This window comes from Felis catus, chromosome B3 (assembly GCF_018350175.1).
Source record: "Felis catus isolate Fca126 chromosome B3, F.catus_Fca126_mat1.0, whole genome shotgun sequence".
Lineage (NCBI taxonomy): Eukaryota > Metazoa > Chordata > Mammalia > Carnivora > Felidae > Felis > Felis catus.
The window spans coordinates 98,392,117-98,407,684 of NC_058373.1; the positions used below are offsets into that span (position 1 = coordinate 98,392,117).

Sequence of the window (15,568 nt, forward strand, 5' to 3'; positions counted from 1 at the left end):
CTGTTATCCCCAAGGGTTAGAGGATAGGTTGGAGGAAGGTGACATAACCTTCTAGGGGTAATGGCTTTGGTTATCCAAGGCTAAGGAGAAGGGAGACAGCCAGTGTTTATAGCAAGAATTATTTTTTAGTCTTTTCAAAGAACCAACTCAGACTTTGTTGATTACCTATGCTGAATGTTTTCTATTTTATTAATTTCTGGTTTTACCTGAATTATTCCCTTTCTTCTGTTTTCTTTAGATTCAATTTATTATTTTAAAAGTTTCTAGGGATGCCTGGGTGGCTCAGTCGGTTTTAAGCACACAACTTTTGATTTTTGCTCATTCATGATCTCATGGTCATGGGATCAAGCCCTGTGTTAGGCCCACCCAGTGCAGAGACTCAAAACAAATAAACTTTAAACAAAATTTAAAAAGTTTCTAAGATGGTACTTGAATAATTTATTTCAGTATTTCCTCTTTTCTAATTTATTCGTGAAGGCATACTCCACTGAAGCCACTCTTCAGCTGCATCCCACATTTTCAAATGTATTTTAATTATTATTCAGTTCAAAATATTTTATAATATTGTGACTTTCAGGGCACCTGGGTGGCTCAGTCGGTTAAGCGTCCGACTTCAGCTCAGGTCACGATCTCATGGTCCGTGAGTTTGAGCCCCACGTCGGGCTCTGGGCTGATGGCTCAGAGCCTGGGGCCTGCTTCCGATTCTGTCTCCCTCTTTCTCTGCCCTCCCCTGCTCATGCTCTGTCTCTCTGTCTCAAAAAAAAAAAAAAAATATTGTGACTTTCTTGACCTATGGGTTATTCACAAGTATATTTTGTAATTTTGATACATTTGGGGATTTGGTTATGTTTGGCATTGATATCTAGCTTAATTCTATCATGATCTGAGATTTCTCTCTGTACGATTTCAGTTTTTGAAATTTATTCAGACTTGCTTTATGTCCCAACATATGGCCAATTTTGGTATATGTTCCATATGCTTGTAAAGAATATGTTCTGTTTTTGGCATAGTGTTCTATTTATGTCAATTAGGTCAAGATTACTCATGCTGTTCAATTCTTCTATATTCTCACTGATTTTTCTCACTGGTTGTTTTATTGGTTACCCAGGGAAGAGTATTACAATGTCTCATCATCATCATTGTGGAGCTATTTCTATTCTAGTTTTGTCAATCTTTGCTTTAGCTTTTTTAAGGGTATGTTATTAGGAACATACATCTAGTAATAATTTAATTTTATATCTTCCATGTGAAATTGATCCTTTTTTTATCATGAAATATCCCTTGTGTTGATTAATAATGCTTCTTGAGTTAAAGTCAACTTTGTCCATGTCCGATATTAATACACCTTTGTTTTGAATAGTGTTTGCATGATGTATCATTTTCTATTCCTTGACCTTCAACGTTTCTGAATTCTTGTATTTAACATATATCTCGTTAGCAGCATATAGTGGGGTTTTGATTTCTTTTCCAGTACCACAACCCTTGTCTGTTAATTGTAGTAGTCTAGTTAACTTAATGTGGTTATGATATATTTAGGTTTAAATCTACTTTCTTACTATGTTCTTTTCTATTTGTGTCATGTGTTTCTATTTGTGTTCTTTTGTCTCTACTGTTTTGCTTTCCCTGACTTGCCTGCTGTGTCTCCAGGGGAAAAGTGGTGTTGAATGTCAGTTTCACCTCTCTGAGATTCCCTCCTCTCTGGGATCTAGACCACTCAAGACCTCACTGCCTTGGTAGGTCTCTGACATCTTCACAGAAAGGTTTTTAAAATATTTTTTTCCAGCTTTTCTAGATGTCTTGGGCAAAAGGCTTGGTTTGTAACAATTCTATTATTAGAAATGGGAAATCTTCTAATATTTTTAAGTTTGGAATTTAATTAAAAATGTCATATAACCTTAGTTTAATAGGTACATTTATGGTTTAGAAATGTAGGAGTTCTGTAGTATCATGTTGTCTTTAAGAACCACAGCTCTGGGGGTGCCTGGGTGGCGCAGTCGGTTAAGCGTCCGACTTCAGCCAGGTCACGATCTCACAGTCCGGGAGTTCGAGCCCCGCGTCAGGCTCTGGGCTGATGGCTCAGAGCCTGGAGCCTGTTTCCGATTCTGTGTCTCCCTCTCTCTCTGCCCCTCCCCCGTTCATGCTCTGTCTCTCTCTGTCCCAAAAATAAATAAACGTTGAAAAAAAAAATTAAAAAAAAAAAAAAGAACCACAGCTCTGGCGTCAGACTTGCTGGCTTGATTTCCAGGGCTGTCGTGTAACAGCTGTATAATCTTGTACTAATTGCTTTTAAGGACTAAACACTTTATCTATAAAATGGGGGTAATAATAACCTATTCCAGATTACTGTGATAACTAGATAAATTAACATATGAAAAGCATCTATAATATAATAGTTCCCAGGACAAAGTAAGCACTGAGTGACCATTAACTATTTTTGTATCAGTGGAGTGCCTTTACTCTGAATATGACTGTTAAATAAGAACATGTAGGTGGCGTGAGACATACAAATAGAGTGAAAGGCATGGGTCCTCACTCCCAAGAACTTCCTGTCTAGTTGGGGAGACAGGAAATTAACAGTGGGTATAAAACAATGACAGGGATTTCCATATGTCACTTTGGAATCAATTTCATTACTCAAAATAGGAAGGCAGCGTGACACGGTGGAAAAAACAGCATGGGCTATGCAGCCAGACAGATTTGGGTTGAAATTTGGCTTCTGCCACTAACCAATTATGATCTTGGTAAGTTATTTCCCTGCTCTGAGTTTTCCCATTTTTATATAATGGGGTTGATACTGCCTACACTTGTTTAGAAGATTAAATTAAGTAAGATAATCATTGCAAAGTACCCAGCTGCTGGTGGGCACTCAACCAATGTGTGTTCCCCCCTTCCCACGTTTTCTATTGCAAAGTAGATTAAGGTAAGTGCTAGTGTGGGATCCAGAACAATAATTTCAGGGAAGGAAGAATTCAGGGAAGAGAAGGGTTTCGTGTGCAGGTATGGTCAGTGAAGGCCATAAGATAGGATCTAAGTTCCTTTCTTGAAGGTAAGGGAGAACAGTTAGCAAACACAGAGGGGAGGGGAGAATGTGAACCAAAGCACGTGGTGGAGTGGGGCAACTGTGTGTTATAAAATACCTGAGAGTCATATAAGGCTTCCATGAAATATCTTGCATACTTGTCATCCTCTTAAATCCTCATAGCAACTCTCTGAGTTTGGCATCACTGCCTCTACTTAGAGCTGAGTGAAATGGCGGCTCAGAGGCTTCCCCAGCTGTCACACCCCTATAAGAAGAGGAAATGGTACTCAATCCTACATCTTCTAACTCTAGGCAGACAGACTGGAATTGTGCAGCCTTTGGAATGAAAGATTGTGGCCAGATGTGGATGGGCTTGCAGTCAAGATAGAAGTTCCTTGTTTTAAGTAGCTTGTGCGGTAATGCCAAAGCTTTGTGACAGTATGTGTTGCATAACTGGTCTTTTAAGGATAGTTATTTGGTGGCATTCCGGAAGACAGGAGGCAGGAAGACCAATTAGGGGCCCATCACTGTAGTCTGGGCTAGAGGGGATGGTGTGACCGCTGAGTCTCAAGAGTCTAAGTCTCCTTACCTCTGGCTGGTAAGGAATAGTGGGAGTAGATTGACTTGGGCCTGCTTTCTTTTTATGCCTTTGGACTTTGAGATGAACTGCTGAAGGGCTTCTCTTACTGAATTTCCCTCAGAGGAGTCCTGATCCCAGGGGTGGCAGAATCAGACGACAAACACAAAAGAAAACAAAACAAGAAATCTTGCCCTTAGTTATGGGTAAGAGGAGGGAAAAGGAAGAAGGGACATGAGAGGGTGTATTAGGATCTCCAGGTTGCACCTGAATGCAAATCACTTGCCATGAGACCATGCAAGAAATGCAAGCCAAACAAATCCCATGAAAACATGGAAGTTTCCTGAAAACAGCAGGCCTACACCAAAATTGTGAAGCAGACGTTTGTCTGTACTGGACCCAGCGTACCTATTCTGTACCACTTTCTCTACAGTGACGGGAATTATTTTTTAAAATCAGGAAACCACATTTTTTTAAGTTCATTATATTTAGAAAGATGCTGTTCTCTATCACTACAGTTCATAGCAAGAGACTACAGTAAATGATTTATGCTAGCTGGCAACTCTAATTTCTCCATACCATAAAGGGGCAGTGATATGCATCACCTAAAAATTGCTTCTACAGTGAATATCCTTCTTTTCTTTTTTAAACTGTGAAGCAGTTGTTTGTCTTTCCTGGCCCCAGCCTTCCTATGCTGTACTCATCTCCTTCCTTTGGCAACGCCCCATTTATTACATTGCTCTTTCCTCCCCACTCCCCTCGTAGGCACAATGGAGGAATACATGTGATACTTTTCTGGCCTTTTCTCTTAGCAAATCTATTCCAAGGAATAAAATCTGAACGAAATTCAAGTCACACTAAGATGAAAATGACAGATAATAGCTTACCGTTTATGCCAGGGATATTTGCACAGTAGATTCATTCCATCTTTAGCAAGTAGGTACCGAGTGTCTGCTAGGTACCGGGAACTTTTCTAGGTTCTGGGAATACCACCGGTTGGAAGAAAATGGTGGCCTGACCTCCTAGGAAGTATATATACTTGCTGGAGAGACAGAGAGGAGGCAAGTACACAATAAGCTGATTCTCAGGAGTGAGTAGTGCTGTGACAGGGAGTGACTGGGTGGTGGGGAAGCGGGGGGTAGGGAAAACCTCTCTTAACTATCATCTGAGGTGAGACTTGCATGATAAGGGGCTGTCATGGGAAAATCTGGAGGTCTTGAGTTGAGGGAAAAGATAGGCAGGGGTCCTGAGATGGGCTCAAGCCTGATATATTCCAGGAACGGAAGGCAGCAGGGCCTGAGGGTGGACAGGAGTGGGCTTAGTGAGAGGGCAGAGACACAGCAGCCACATTCTGTAGAGCCTCGAAGGCCAAGGTAGTGCCTTTTGAAAATGTGAAACAAAAGAGTGATATGACACAAACTGCACATCAAAACTACCACCTTGGCTTCCCCATGGGAAGTGGATTATAGCAGCCTGAGGCTAGAAGCAGGGAGCCACAACTGACTGCTGGCACAATCCAAACAAGAGGAGAAGGGTAGATTATGCTGGGTGACAGTGGGAATGGAGAGAAATGAATGCATTGGGGCTACAGTTTAGGGGTAGGGTTAGAATTTTGTGACAAAGGTACAATATTGCTCAGGGTTCCTGTCTTTTCCTCATATTCAGTTGAGATGGATGTTTTTTTAGGACATGTAAACGAATTTACTTATTGATTTAATAACAATGTGGTAAAAGCTAATTAGGCTAGCCTTCTATTTACTATAATTTACCACTGAAGAGGAAATTCACTATGTTTAGAATGATAATTTTTATATTTGGAGTCCTGTGGTCATTGTTAAAACCTAAATTGCCCTTTTAAAGCACTGCAACATTAAATTTTATTCAACAGTTTCTAATGTTTAAATCCTTTAAAAAATTATCTATGTATTGTATACTTTCATCAGAATTTTTGACTAATCAGAATATTCTGTTTCACACCTAAACCAGTAAATTATGTTCACCATAGAAGCAATTTTTAGATTATGCTTATCACTGCTTCTTTACAAGTGTGAAGAAAAATAGTGGTGCTATTTGTATTTTAAAGAAAGATAGGAAGCAAAAACAACAAAACGTTAACAGTGATTCTCTGTGGATGGTGGGGATTATGTGTGATTTGTTTCTCCTTTCTTCCTTTTGGTTTATTCCAATTTTCCTACAATGACACGTTACTTTTAAATTCATGAGGTTTTTTTTTTAAAGTTTATTATATGTAGTAAGTTGCTATTGTCTACATTACTAAAATTCATGTAGGAAACTAACAAATGACACAGATATAGGCCATGTTTTAATTTTTTTTCCTTTAAAAAAATAGATTTACCGGAAACTTCCAGGATTTTTACGCACGCTTATGGATGCCCTGAGAAAAGACAAAATAGTCTTCCCTAATGATGAAAAGTAAGCTAATGATGAAAATATGTCATTACTATATCTGTGGGATTCTGGGAGGGGGTTAACTATCATGTGACTTACTGAATGGGTAGATGAGAATTTTTAGATGGGCTAACGTGTCCACAAATGTTTAGTATTTGATATTTTTCCTCATGTCTGATTTTATAACTTCACCAATTCAGTACTTTCTCTGAAGTCGTAAAGGGAGTTGTAGATTTAGGGTCTATCAGAAATCAGGACCTTTTAAAAGGAGCTCTGGGGTCTAGCCTAACATTACTTGGTCTAATGACCAAAATTTGGCAGGTTAGCTCTTGCAGCTGGAGAATGTAAGAGTGCCTCCAAATGGGCCGTTGTTATCAGTCCTTTCTCTATGTCAGCACAACTGAGGGATCTAACCTTCCCAGGAGTAACAGTGAGTCACTGGGATGGGGTAGATGAGTATCAGAATTTGGGGAGTACTGTTTGAGAAAGTTGCTAGAGTGAGGAACAAGTCTTCTTCCTGCTGTAGCCTTTCTGAATTACTAAATCAGGAGGTTGACCAGGAAGCTGATTAAACTTGTTGATCACGTGTCCATCTGTACATTTATGGGGGAAAGTAAAACATTGCTACAAAGAGTTCTCTTTAGTCCTGTGGTGGTTCTTGTTATTTTTGGGTTTTGAGTTGTTTTATTTTCTTTTATATGGTCTTTTAATTAAAATATTCCAGAAATTATGAAATAAGGTAGAATAAAGAAAAAGATTAGGTCCTTTTAAGTATAAAAATTCAGTGTTTTTAGTATTTTTCTTCTTCATTATTTTAAAAAATCACATAGAAATAAGTTAAATTAATTAAATATTTAATTAAATTGTCTGAGTAAACAGAAGAGAGATAATCTTGCCTGGAAAGAAACAGTTCCTATATGAAGTTTATTATGTACAAAGTTGTGGTTCCTGGGAGAGAAGGAAAGAGAGATCCTGTATTTTAAGGCAAACCTCAAGACTGTTCTTCTCCTACTTGTCCCTAGTGTTAAATCCCTGTCTTCTCCCCTTCTCATCATACATGGTGAGGATGACAACACGGTGCCTTTGGAGTTTGGAAAAAAGGTAAACTAAGCCCAGTGCTGACTGAAACATGCCATGCTTATTTCACTATTCTCTCATCTAGCCACAGTCTGATTAGAGCCCACAGGAGGGTCTCTGACATTATGAGGGACTCTCTCCACCCCTAAATAGCCATGCTGCCTGGCGTATACAAGAAGCATTAGTGTGCTGTGCTACTTAGCTGAAGGCATGTTTGTGGTGGACCCTGGTTCCTCATCCATGCATCTGCAGGTATAGAAAGATCCCAGGCCGCTATGGGAACCTCCATGTAGTCTCTCCCACAGCAGCTCTAAAAATGGGATGTCAATAAACAGAGATGGTCTGTTGCAGTTCCTGTCCCCATGCAGGGAGGGTGTTGGCGGAGAAGGATGACGACCCGTCAGTGTTCCGCGTGAGCTGTGCAGCTTTCAGTTCCTCAGTTGTAGAGGCAACCAGCTGGGGGGAGGGAGTGGAGACTCCCTTGTCTCTGACTTAATGGGACTACCTCCCCAAGATGGCTGCTTCTGTACCCTCTTAGGAAAATTAAACTAGAAAAACACCACCTTTGATTGTCAGCCTTTGAGTCTCGGTCTTTCTGTCCCGTGCAGCTCTATGAAATTGCACATAATGCATACAGGAACAAAGAGAGGGTCAAGATGGTGATCTTTCCTCCTGGTTTCCAACACAACTTGCTCTGTAAAAGCCCCATGCTGTTAAAAACTGTGAGGTAAGAGTTGCTTTACTAAATGTGATTATCTTTCCCTTCAAGGCAATTAGGGCTGCTCTGGCTTACTTAGACAAGGAAGTAGAGAAGCCATGTGAGCTGACCTAGGTCCTTTTTTTTTTGCAGAGATTTCCTGAGCAAGCAGTGGGCATGAGGGCTGAGAGGGATGGAAATCTACAGTGAAGACTTGGTCTGAACACCATCGATGATATATATTTTTTATGGGAAACTGCACCGGGCTGCTTGGATGAGCTGAAGTCACTGACATTTCTACAAGTCACCTGCCATTTTAGTAAGGAGGGAAAGCATGGATGCTAGGTGTTATTGAAAGTTCTCATTTACCTTATCTCAGTTTACTTTGTGGAACAAACTGAAACCTCACTGTAGAGAATCAGAATTTGGTAAAATTTGGACCCCATCTAAAAATGTGCAGTTATTAAACATGCTGGGGATATTTATGAATAAGGTGGTCTGTGGTTGGGACTTAAAAGTGTAGGAAAGGTGCTCCGATGTAGTTAAATACCTTGTTTTAGTTTAGCAAATTTAAATGGAATTAAAACATTTCAAGTATTTCCTAGCTTTTTGAATAGCACTGGGAAAAGTTCTAGCATGCTACTCAATCTGCCATCAAATAACAAGTTTTGGCACTCATGCAGCCCTTGTAAATTGACACTTTATTTTTAGCCCTAATACAGTCTTATACTTTCTTCCCAATGCCCAGAAATTCTTAGATTATTTGCTAACAAAACAAAACAAAATCAAAGAATGTTGTAAAAGTGTTTAAATCCAGTAAGAAGCTATTTTTTTTCTAGAGACATTTTACAACTTACTTTCCATTGGCTTTGTTCACCCCATTGCTAGATTCACTGGATAGGGAAATCTTGAGATCTGAAGGCTCCATGTTCCAAATGTCCCTGGCGTATTCCTTAATTGTTCGGTCACTAGAGAATTTCCCTGCAGCAGCTATGTTTTTGAGTACCATTGTGTTCCAGGCCTTTGGATTCTGTAAACAACACATACATATATATAGCCCACAGCCTGAGTGCCCATCAAACTTTATGACAAACGCTAGGCCAAGTATACCCAAGCACATTTCATGGAGAAAATGACAAGAGTAAGTTGTAGTGAATCATAAATATATTTCTTTCACGGCTGAGAGCTAGATAGGGCAGATTGTGCTTTTCTCCTATTTAGAATATATTTAAGAGTGAAAAAAAAGTATTTTTCATTTTAACAGAAATCATGGATATAAATTCCCTAATTGGTAATTGTTGCTATGGTTACAGTGTTCTGGCATGCAAGCCATATTTCCCATGCTTTTATTTTTTATTTTACCTCCCTTTAGACAGAACATTCATTGTTTGCTAGATGCCATGTCAAGAGATTTAACCTGTGGCTGACATCATAGTTTGAAAAACTCTACTCTAGAATGACAGCTATCATGCAGCAAATAATCTAATGGGAGAATGTATTGACCTCCTTCTCTTTTTTTGTTCTTTCTGAAGGCAGATGCTCCAGTAGATTTTTACTGAATCCCAAATGTTCCATTGGGATTTCAAAACAGGATCAATTAAGGCCTTATCCTTAATAAAATATATAATATCCAAATTTTACAATTTTTATACAAAAGAATACAAGAAGCTATTTATTTTACACTCTCATGATATTGTAAAGAACTCTGAAAGTTCATTAAAAATGACCAGAGCATGACTCAAAGCCATTAGCAATGTATCATAAGCATTTAGAAGAAAAACTAAAACTTCCATTATTCCACAAGTACTGCAAAACAGAGTCTAAAATCAGTTTATTCAGACTTTGAAAACTTACTAAAATAAGAGGAAAATAAAAACCTCCTTTTTTCAATTTTTTAAACTATTTAAACTTATAATGAACAGACTTCCCAACATGTTTCTAAGCCTAACAATATGATTACTGTTAAGAGTAAAAACTGCAATTTGTATAAATGAACAAGAAAGACTGAACCAAATGCAGGGCTTTGAGATAGGCATCTTTGGATACAGGCCAGAACATTAGCAAAGAGATCCATTGTGCAAAACTGACATTCACATCTGTCCTTGCCCTTGTTCATATTTTCCTGTCTTGCTCTATTTAGATTTCTTTTCCTCTGTAGCCATTCTACACATAGCATGAGTTGAGATCAAGAGGAAAGAGCCTGAGTTGGCCACTTTCTTTCGCCTGTTTTGAGTTCTTGGAGGCAGGTAGTGAGCCACTCCACTTAAGGACTGCCCTTCCTTGCTTAGAGCCATTAGCTGGAATTTACTGTGGTCTATACATTTTTGGGGGGCTGGATATGATTCTACCAGAAGATAAGGTCTGTAAAGCAGCATGGGCTTTGATCTTATTTTAAAACCCCAATGGGACCCATGGGGTAACTGTAGGAACTACCTGTCACCTGTTTTGGGAAAGGAATAGAAAGAAATGTTAGTGAAGCATGTTTTTGTTGGAAGTAGTCAGTCATGTGTCCAAAGGGCAGGAGAAAATTCTATGGAAACTTGCTCTTCTGCTGTATAAAGGCTTTCGAATTAAAGGGCAAAAATGGAGACTATATGAGCGAGGGAAACCATGCCCAGAAAGCTCAAGGGCATCAACCTCAAGAAAACCATCCTGGAGTCCTGGCACAGAGCCAGTCTCCTGTATCTACTCTTCTGTAGTTCCAGCAATTACTGAAAGTCTTTCTTATCAGAGATGATCAACCTCTCTATACTTACTAAATTTCCATTTTTATTAGCATTTACTAAATGCTCCTAGAGGGCTAGGCTATTTGAAGATGTATAACCTTGCATGTGAAGGGTTACTCACATGGCTCTAGCTTTTTTTTTTCTTTTTAATAAAGCCCAGTCTTTCTTGTTCCTTTCTTTTCCTTTTTAAAATTCAAACATGAAACCTCCCCTCTTTCTATATATTTGTATCGTACAGATAGCCTCACTCCATAGGTAGTCCAGGAGAGGTAATTACTGTGCAATTTTCCTGGACTAGGGGTCAGTCCTTGCCCTAATTAACTGAGGCTCAGCCTGAGAATCATCTTAACAAGTTTTCAGACACTGATGGTGACCCCACCCACTACTGGGTCACCATCTCTCAGAGCGGGGCTGGCAGCCGTGTTTTGGAGAAGTTGCTCCCGCTGACTGTGATGCACACTTTTGGTGGCGAGCCCTAGTCCAGTGCCTGCCACCAAGGAGTCCCCAAAGCCTCTCTGTCAAATCAACGAGTTGGTAAAATGCATATTTAACTTGGCTTTATAATCTTAGCTTCCAGGCCATGCCTGCTATATGGTGGGTGTTCAATAAATACTGAATTGTGATATTTTTACTTGAATATTAAAAAATTCACAATTACTACTTACATGTCAAATCTCAGCCTCTGCCTGAACGTGACAAAAGCCAAGTTTTGATCTGAATAACCTAGATAGTTGTCTCACTTCTCTTTTTGGATTGATAATGGGGCCCTATTATTTAGATTTAATAAAAAGAAACAAAAATTTTAACCATAGTAAACTGGGTCCTTTTATAGGTCTCATCAATGTACTTACCATGTACAGCTGGCTGACTTTTTCTTGACACTTGACATAGGCCTCATAGTCCGCAAAGACTTTAAACCTGTTTTTTGTGATTGGAAGGAAAACACAAACCAACAAAAGCTTCATTAAAATATGTGTGCTAAGATTCCACGTAAAATTCTGTTTTACTTAATGTCAGGTATGGCTGGTTCACCAAACTTACATTTCAATTCACAAGAATTTTAACCAGCTTCAACCTTTATATGGTTCTTTCCACAGATAAGAATGTCAACATATGGATGTTTGTGAAAGCTGGGTATACCAGCAGAAAGAGAAAAAGAATACCAGATTTTTGGGTCTTGTTCTTAAACCTTCCTAGCTTGGTTAGTAGAGAATATCTAATATTTCTTTCTAAGAGTAGGTTAGCTTCTCAGATCACAGAGCATTCTAATTACATGGGTGTGTTACAGCTGGTTTAAGATATTCTTGTCCAGTTTTCATGGCTGAAATACCATCTTCTTGTGGGAACTCACCTGTCATGATAAAATAGCATGTTGATTAAGTCTTTGAAGAGGTCCGGCTGTTTGGGAGAGAAGAAGCCATTGTCAATTTGATCAATCACAAGCTTCAGCTCTGGAAGTGCCTCATAATATTCTTTTGCGTCATACCTGTGAGATGGGAGTGGGGATGATAAGAAAAAGGTTAAGTTAGTATATGTGATTAATAATACCCTAGACAGGTGACTTCCAGGGAAGATGATGCAACAGGAGGACCCTAAGCTCAACTCGTCCCACAAATACAGCTAGGTAATACCCACATTAGTGTAAATAACCCAGAAAATGACCCAAAAACTGACAGAACAGACTTTCCACAGCTAAATGTAGAGAAGAGGCCAAGCCAAAGAGGGTGGGAAGAACAGAGACATGGTTGGGAGCTAAAGTGACCCATGGGACTGTCTTGAGGAGGGAGGGATGCTGTGGGCATGGAGAGGGTAGAGAGACAGACTCTCACACAGAAGAACCCACATGAGGAAGACAAATCCCCATAACATTTGGCTTTGAAAACCAGAAGTGTTGAATTTTGTGAGTTCTTATAATCAGCGGGGATTACCACCTAGGATTTTAAAAATCAGCAGGCTGGCTCTGGGAGAGCAATAGGAAACCAAGTCCCTGACTTTAAAGAGATAGTACAGTAAACAGCTCTATGGAGATACAGCATGGAAGCAGCAGTTTGAAAAACACCTGAGGTAAACTGGAGGAATGTCAGTTTACTAATTTGAGAGCATGTACTAGAGGGGCAGGGGTCTTTGGGAGGCTTCTCTAGGAACAAAGGAGTTGGTAGGTGCTATTTCCCTTTCCTGTCCCCCAGCCTAGCCACATGGACACCTACAAGAACAACTGCTGTGCCAACACTTGCTCCTTAACTTGCTAACAGTGTGCCCAGCCTCCAGGTTCCCCTGCAGATACATCTCACCAGCCAGTCTTCTGCTCCAGGTCCCCTCCCACAGCAGACCTGTGCAAACCTTGCTGGCACTGCCCACCTTGCCCCCGTGTTCTCCTGTGGTCCTGCTCCCTACAGTATGCCCTTGGCTGGAGCCCATCCAAAGTGGTGCCACAGGCAGGGCAGTGTGCAAGCAGCCCCCAAGGGGGTCAACATTACTCCAAAGTGACTTTTGCCCCAGGGAGAGGGAAAGAGAACCACATACAACAATCCAACTGCAGGCCCAGCAGAGGGCTGGGGGCAGACAGCTGGTCTGACTGCAGTCCCTACCCATCAATGAAAGCTTCTCAGGGGACAACAGAGGGAGAGTACACTGCAGCTGCAACTACAGCTCTGGAAAATGCCTGGTCTGACTCTACTCAAGCTCAAGGAAGCCCCAGACTGGCCCACTAATGACACAGGGACCAAACCCTGCCCACAACAGGCAAAGAGCCTTGCAGACACCTGGACTGGAGGAAATGTGGCTCAGCCACAACATAAGGGTGTATGCAATACACACAGGAGATACCCCTGAAGCACCAGGTTCTGATGAACAGGGGACACTGCACTATAGGGCACTACTGGACCTCTTTTTCACAAGGCCACTACTATCAAGAGTGGGAGATGTAAGTGACTTTCCTAATACATAGAAACAGACACAGAAAGTTAGACAAAATGAAGGACAGAGGAATATGTCCCTAATGAAAGAACAGAACAAAATCACAGCAAGAGACATAGGCAAAATGGAGATAAGTAATATGCCTGACAGAGGTTCTAAAGTAATGGTCTTAAGATACTCATGGGAGTTGAGAAGAGTGCAGAAACTCAGTGATACCATTAACAGAGAGAAAACATAAAAAAACAGCCAGAGATGAAGAACTTAATAACTGAAATTAAAAGCATATTAGATAGAATAAATAGTAGACTAGAGGAAGCAGAAGAAGGGATTAACTTCTTGGAGGACAGAGTAATGAGAAGCATCTTGTAGAACAGATGAGAGAAAAAAAAATGAAAATAGATTTAGGGAACTCAGTGACTCTATCAAGTGTAGTAACATTCACATTATAGGGATCCCAGGAGGAGAAGAGAAAGAAAATGGGACAGAGAATTTATTTGAAGACGAAATAGCTGAAAACTTCCTGAATCTGGCCAAGGAAACAGAAATCCAGATCCAGGATTCACAGAGAGCACCCAACAAAATCAATCCAATGAGGTCCACACCAAGAAACATAGCAATAAAATGGCAAAAAAATAGTAGTAAAGAGAGAATTTTAATGGCAGCAAGAGAAAAGAAAACAGTTACATACAAAGGAAACCCCATAGGGCTATCTGCTGACTCTTCAGCAGCAACTTTGCAGGACAGAAGGGAGTGGCATGATATACTCAAGTGCTTAAAGAAAAACACACACACACACACACACACAGTCAAGAATACTTTATCATTCATTATAGAAGGAGAGATAAAGTTTCCCAAACAAAAGGGGGTTAAAGGAATTTATGACCATTAAACCAGCCGTACAAGTAATGTTAAAAAGGATTCTTTGAGCGGAAAGGAAAGACCATAAGTAGGAGTAAGAAAAGCAGGAAGCACAAAAGCAGTAAAAAAAAAGTATATCTATGAAAATCAGTCAAAAGATCCACAAAATGAAAGGATGTAAAGTATGACACCATATACGTAAAATGGAGGGGGGGGAGTGGAAAGAGTAAAGAATGGGTTCAAACTTAAGTGACTGAACTTAATAGAGATGGCTACACGTGTAAGATGTTATATACAAACGTAATGGTAACCACAAATCAAAAACCAGTAATAGATATGCAAAAAATAAAGAAAAAGGAACCCAAGTATGTCATTAAAGAAAGCCAACAAACCACAAGAGAAGAGGACAAGAGAAGAAAGTAACAGAGAAGAACTATAAAAACAACCATGGGGCGCCTGGGTGATTCAGTTGGTAAGCATCTGACCCTTGGTTTCAGCTCATGTTGTGATCTCATAGTTCATGGGATCAAGCCCCATGTTGGGCTCCCTGCTGACAGTGCAGAGTCTGCTTGGGATTCTCTCTCTCTCCCCCTTTCTGCCCTACCCCTGCTCATGCTTTCTCTCTCAAAATAAATAAACTTGAAAAAAACAATAACAACCATAAAGCAAGAAACAAAATGGCAATAAGTACATACCTATCAATAATTACTTTGAATGTAAATAGACTAACTGTTCCAATCAAAAGACACAAGATGATGGAATGGACAAAAAAGTAAGACCTATCTAAATGCTCCCTACAAGAGACGTACTTTACATGTAAAGACACATGTAGATTGAAAGTGAAGAGATGGAAGAACATTTATCATGCAAATGGAAATGAAAAGAAAGGCAGGGTGCAATACTGACAGCAGACAAAATGGACTTTAAAACAAAGTCTGTAAAAAGAGAAATATTACATAAGCATAAAGGGAACAATCCAAAGAAGATATAACAATTGTAAAGATTTATGCACCCAACATGGGAATACCCAAATACATAAAGTCGCTATTAAGAAACACAGGAAGTAAACAACAGCAATCCAATAATAGTAGGAAACTCTCAAACCACACTTAAATCACTGGATAGAGCATACAAACAGAAAATCAACAAGGAAACCATGGCTTTGAATGACACATTGGACTAGATGGATCTAACAGATATATTCAGAACATTGCCTCCTAAAACAGCAGAATACACATTTTTTCAAGTGCACATGGAACATTCTCTAGACTAGATCACATGTTAGGCCA

General features: G+C 39.8%; 2 protein-coding genes across 2 annotated transcripts in view; one reads left to right on the forward strand and one right to left on the reverse strand.

The window, feature by feature from the left end:
* The window catches only part of ABHD12B (abhydrolase domain containing 12B), a 29,675-nt gene extending 21,299 nt beyond the window's left edge, over window positions 1–8,376 (forward strand). The window contains exons 10-13 of the mRNA XM_003987669.5: window positions 5,947–6,029; window positions 7,028–7,106; window positions 7,691–7,809; window positions 7,933–8,376. Coding sequence (XP_003987718.2) covers window positions 5,947–6,029; window positions 7,028–7,106; window positions 7,691–7,809; window positions 7,933–7,960 — 309 coding nt within the window. The 3' untranslated portion in view covers window positions 7,961–8,376. The remainder of the gene's footprint in view (window positions 1–5,946; window positions 6,030–7,027; window positions 7,107–7,690; window positions 7,810–7,932) is intronic.
* An 85-nt stretch (window positions 8,377–8,461) lies between these two features.
* Window positions 8,462–15,568, reverse strand: part of PYGL (glycogen phosphorylase L) — a 46,592-nt gene continuing 39,485 nt past the window's right edge. The window contains exons 18-20 of the mRNA XM_023255684.2: window positions 11,857–11,991; window positions 11,357–11,423; window positions 8,462–8,809 (exon numbers count right to left, since the gene is read on the reverse strand). Of these exons, the coding sequence (XP_023111452.2) occupies window positions 8,633–8,809; window positions 11,357–11,423; window positions 11,857–11,991 (379 nt within the window). The 3' untranslated portion in view covers window positions 8,462–8,632. The remainder of the gene's footprint in view (window positions 8,810–11,356; window positions 11,424–11,856; window positions 11,992–15,568) is intronic.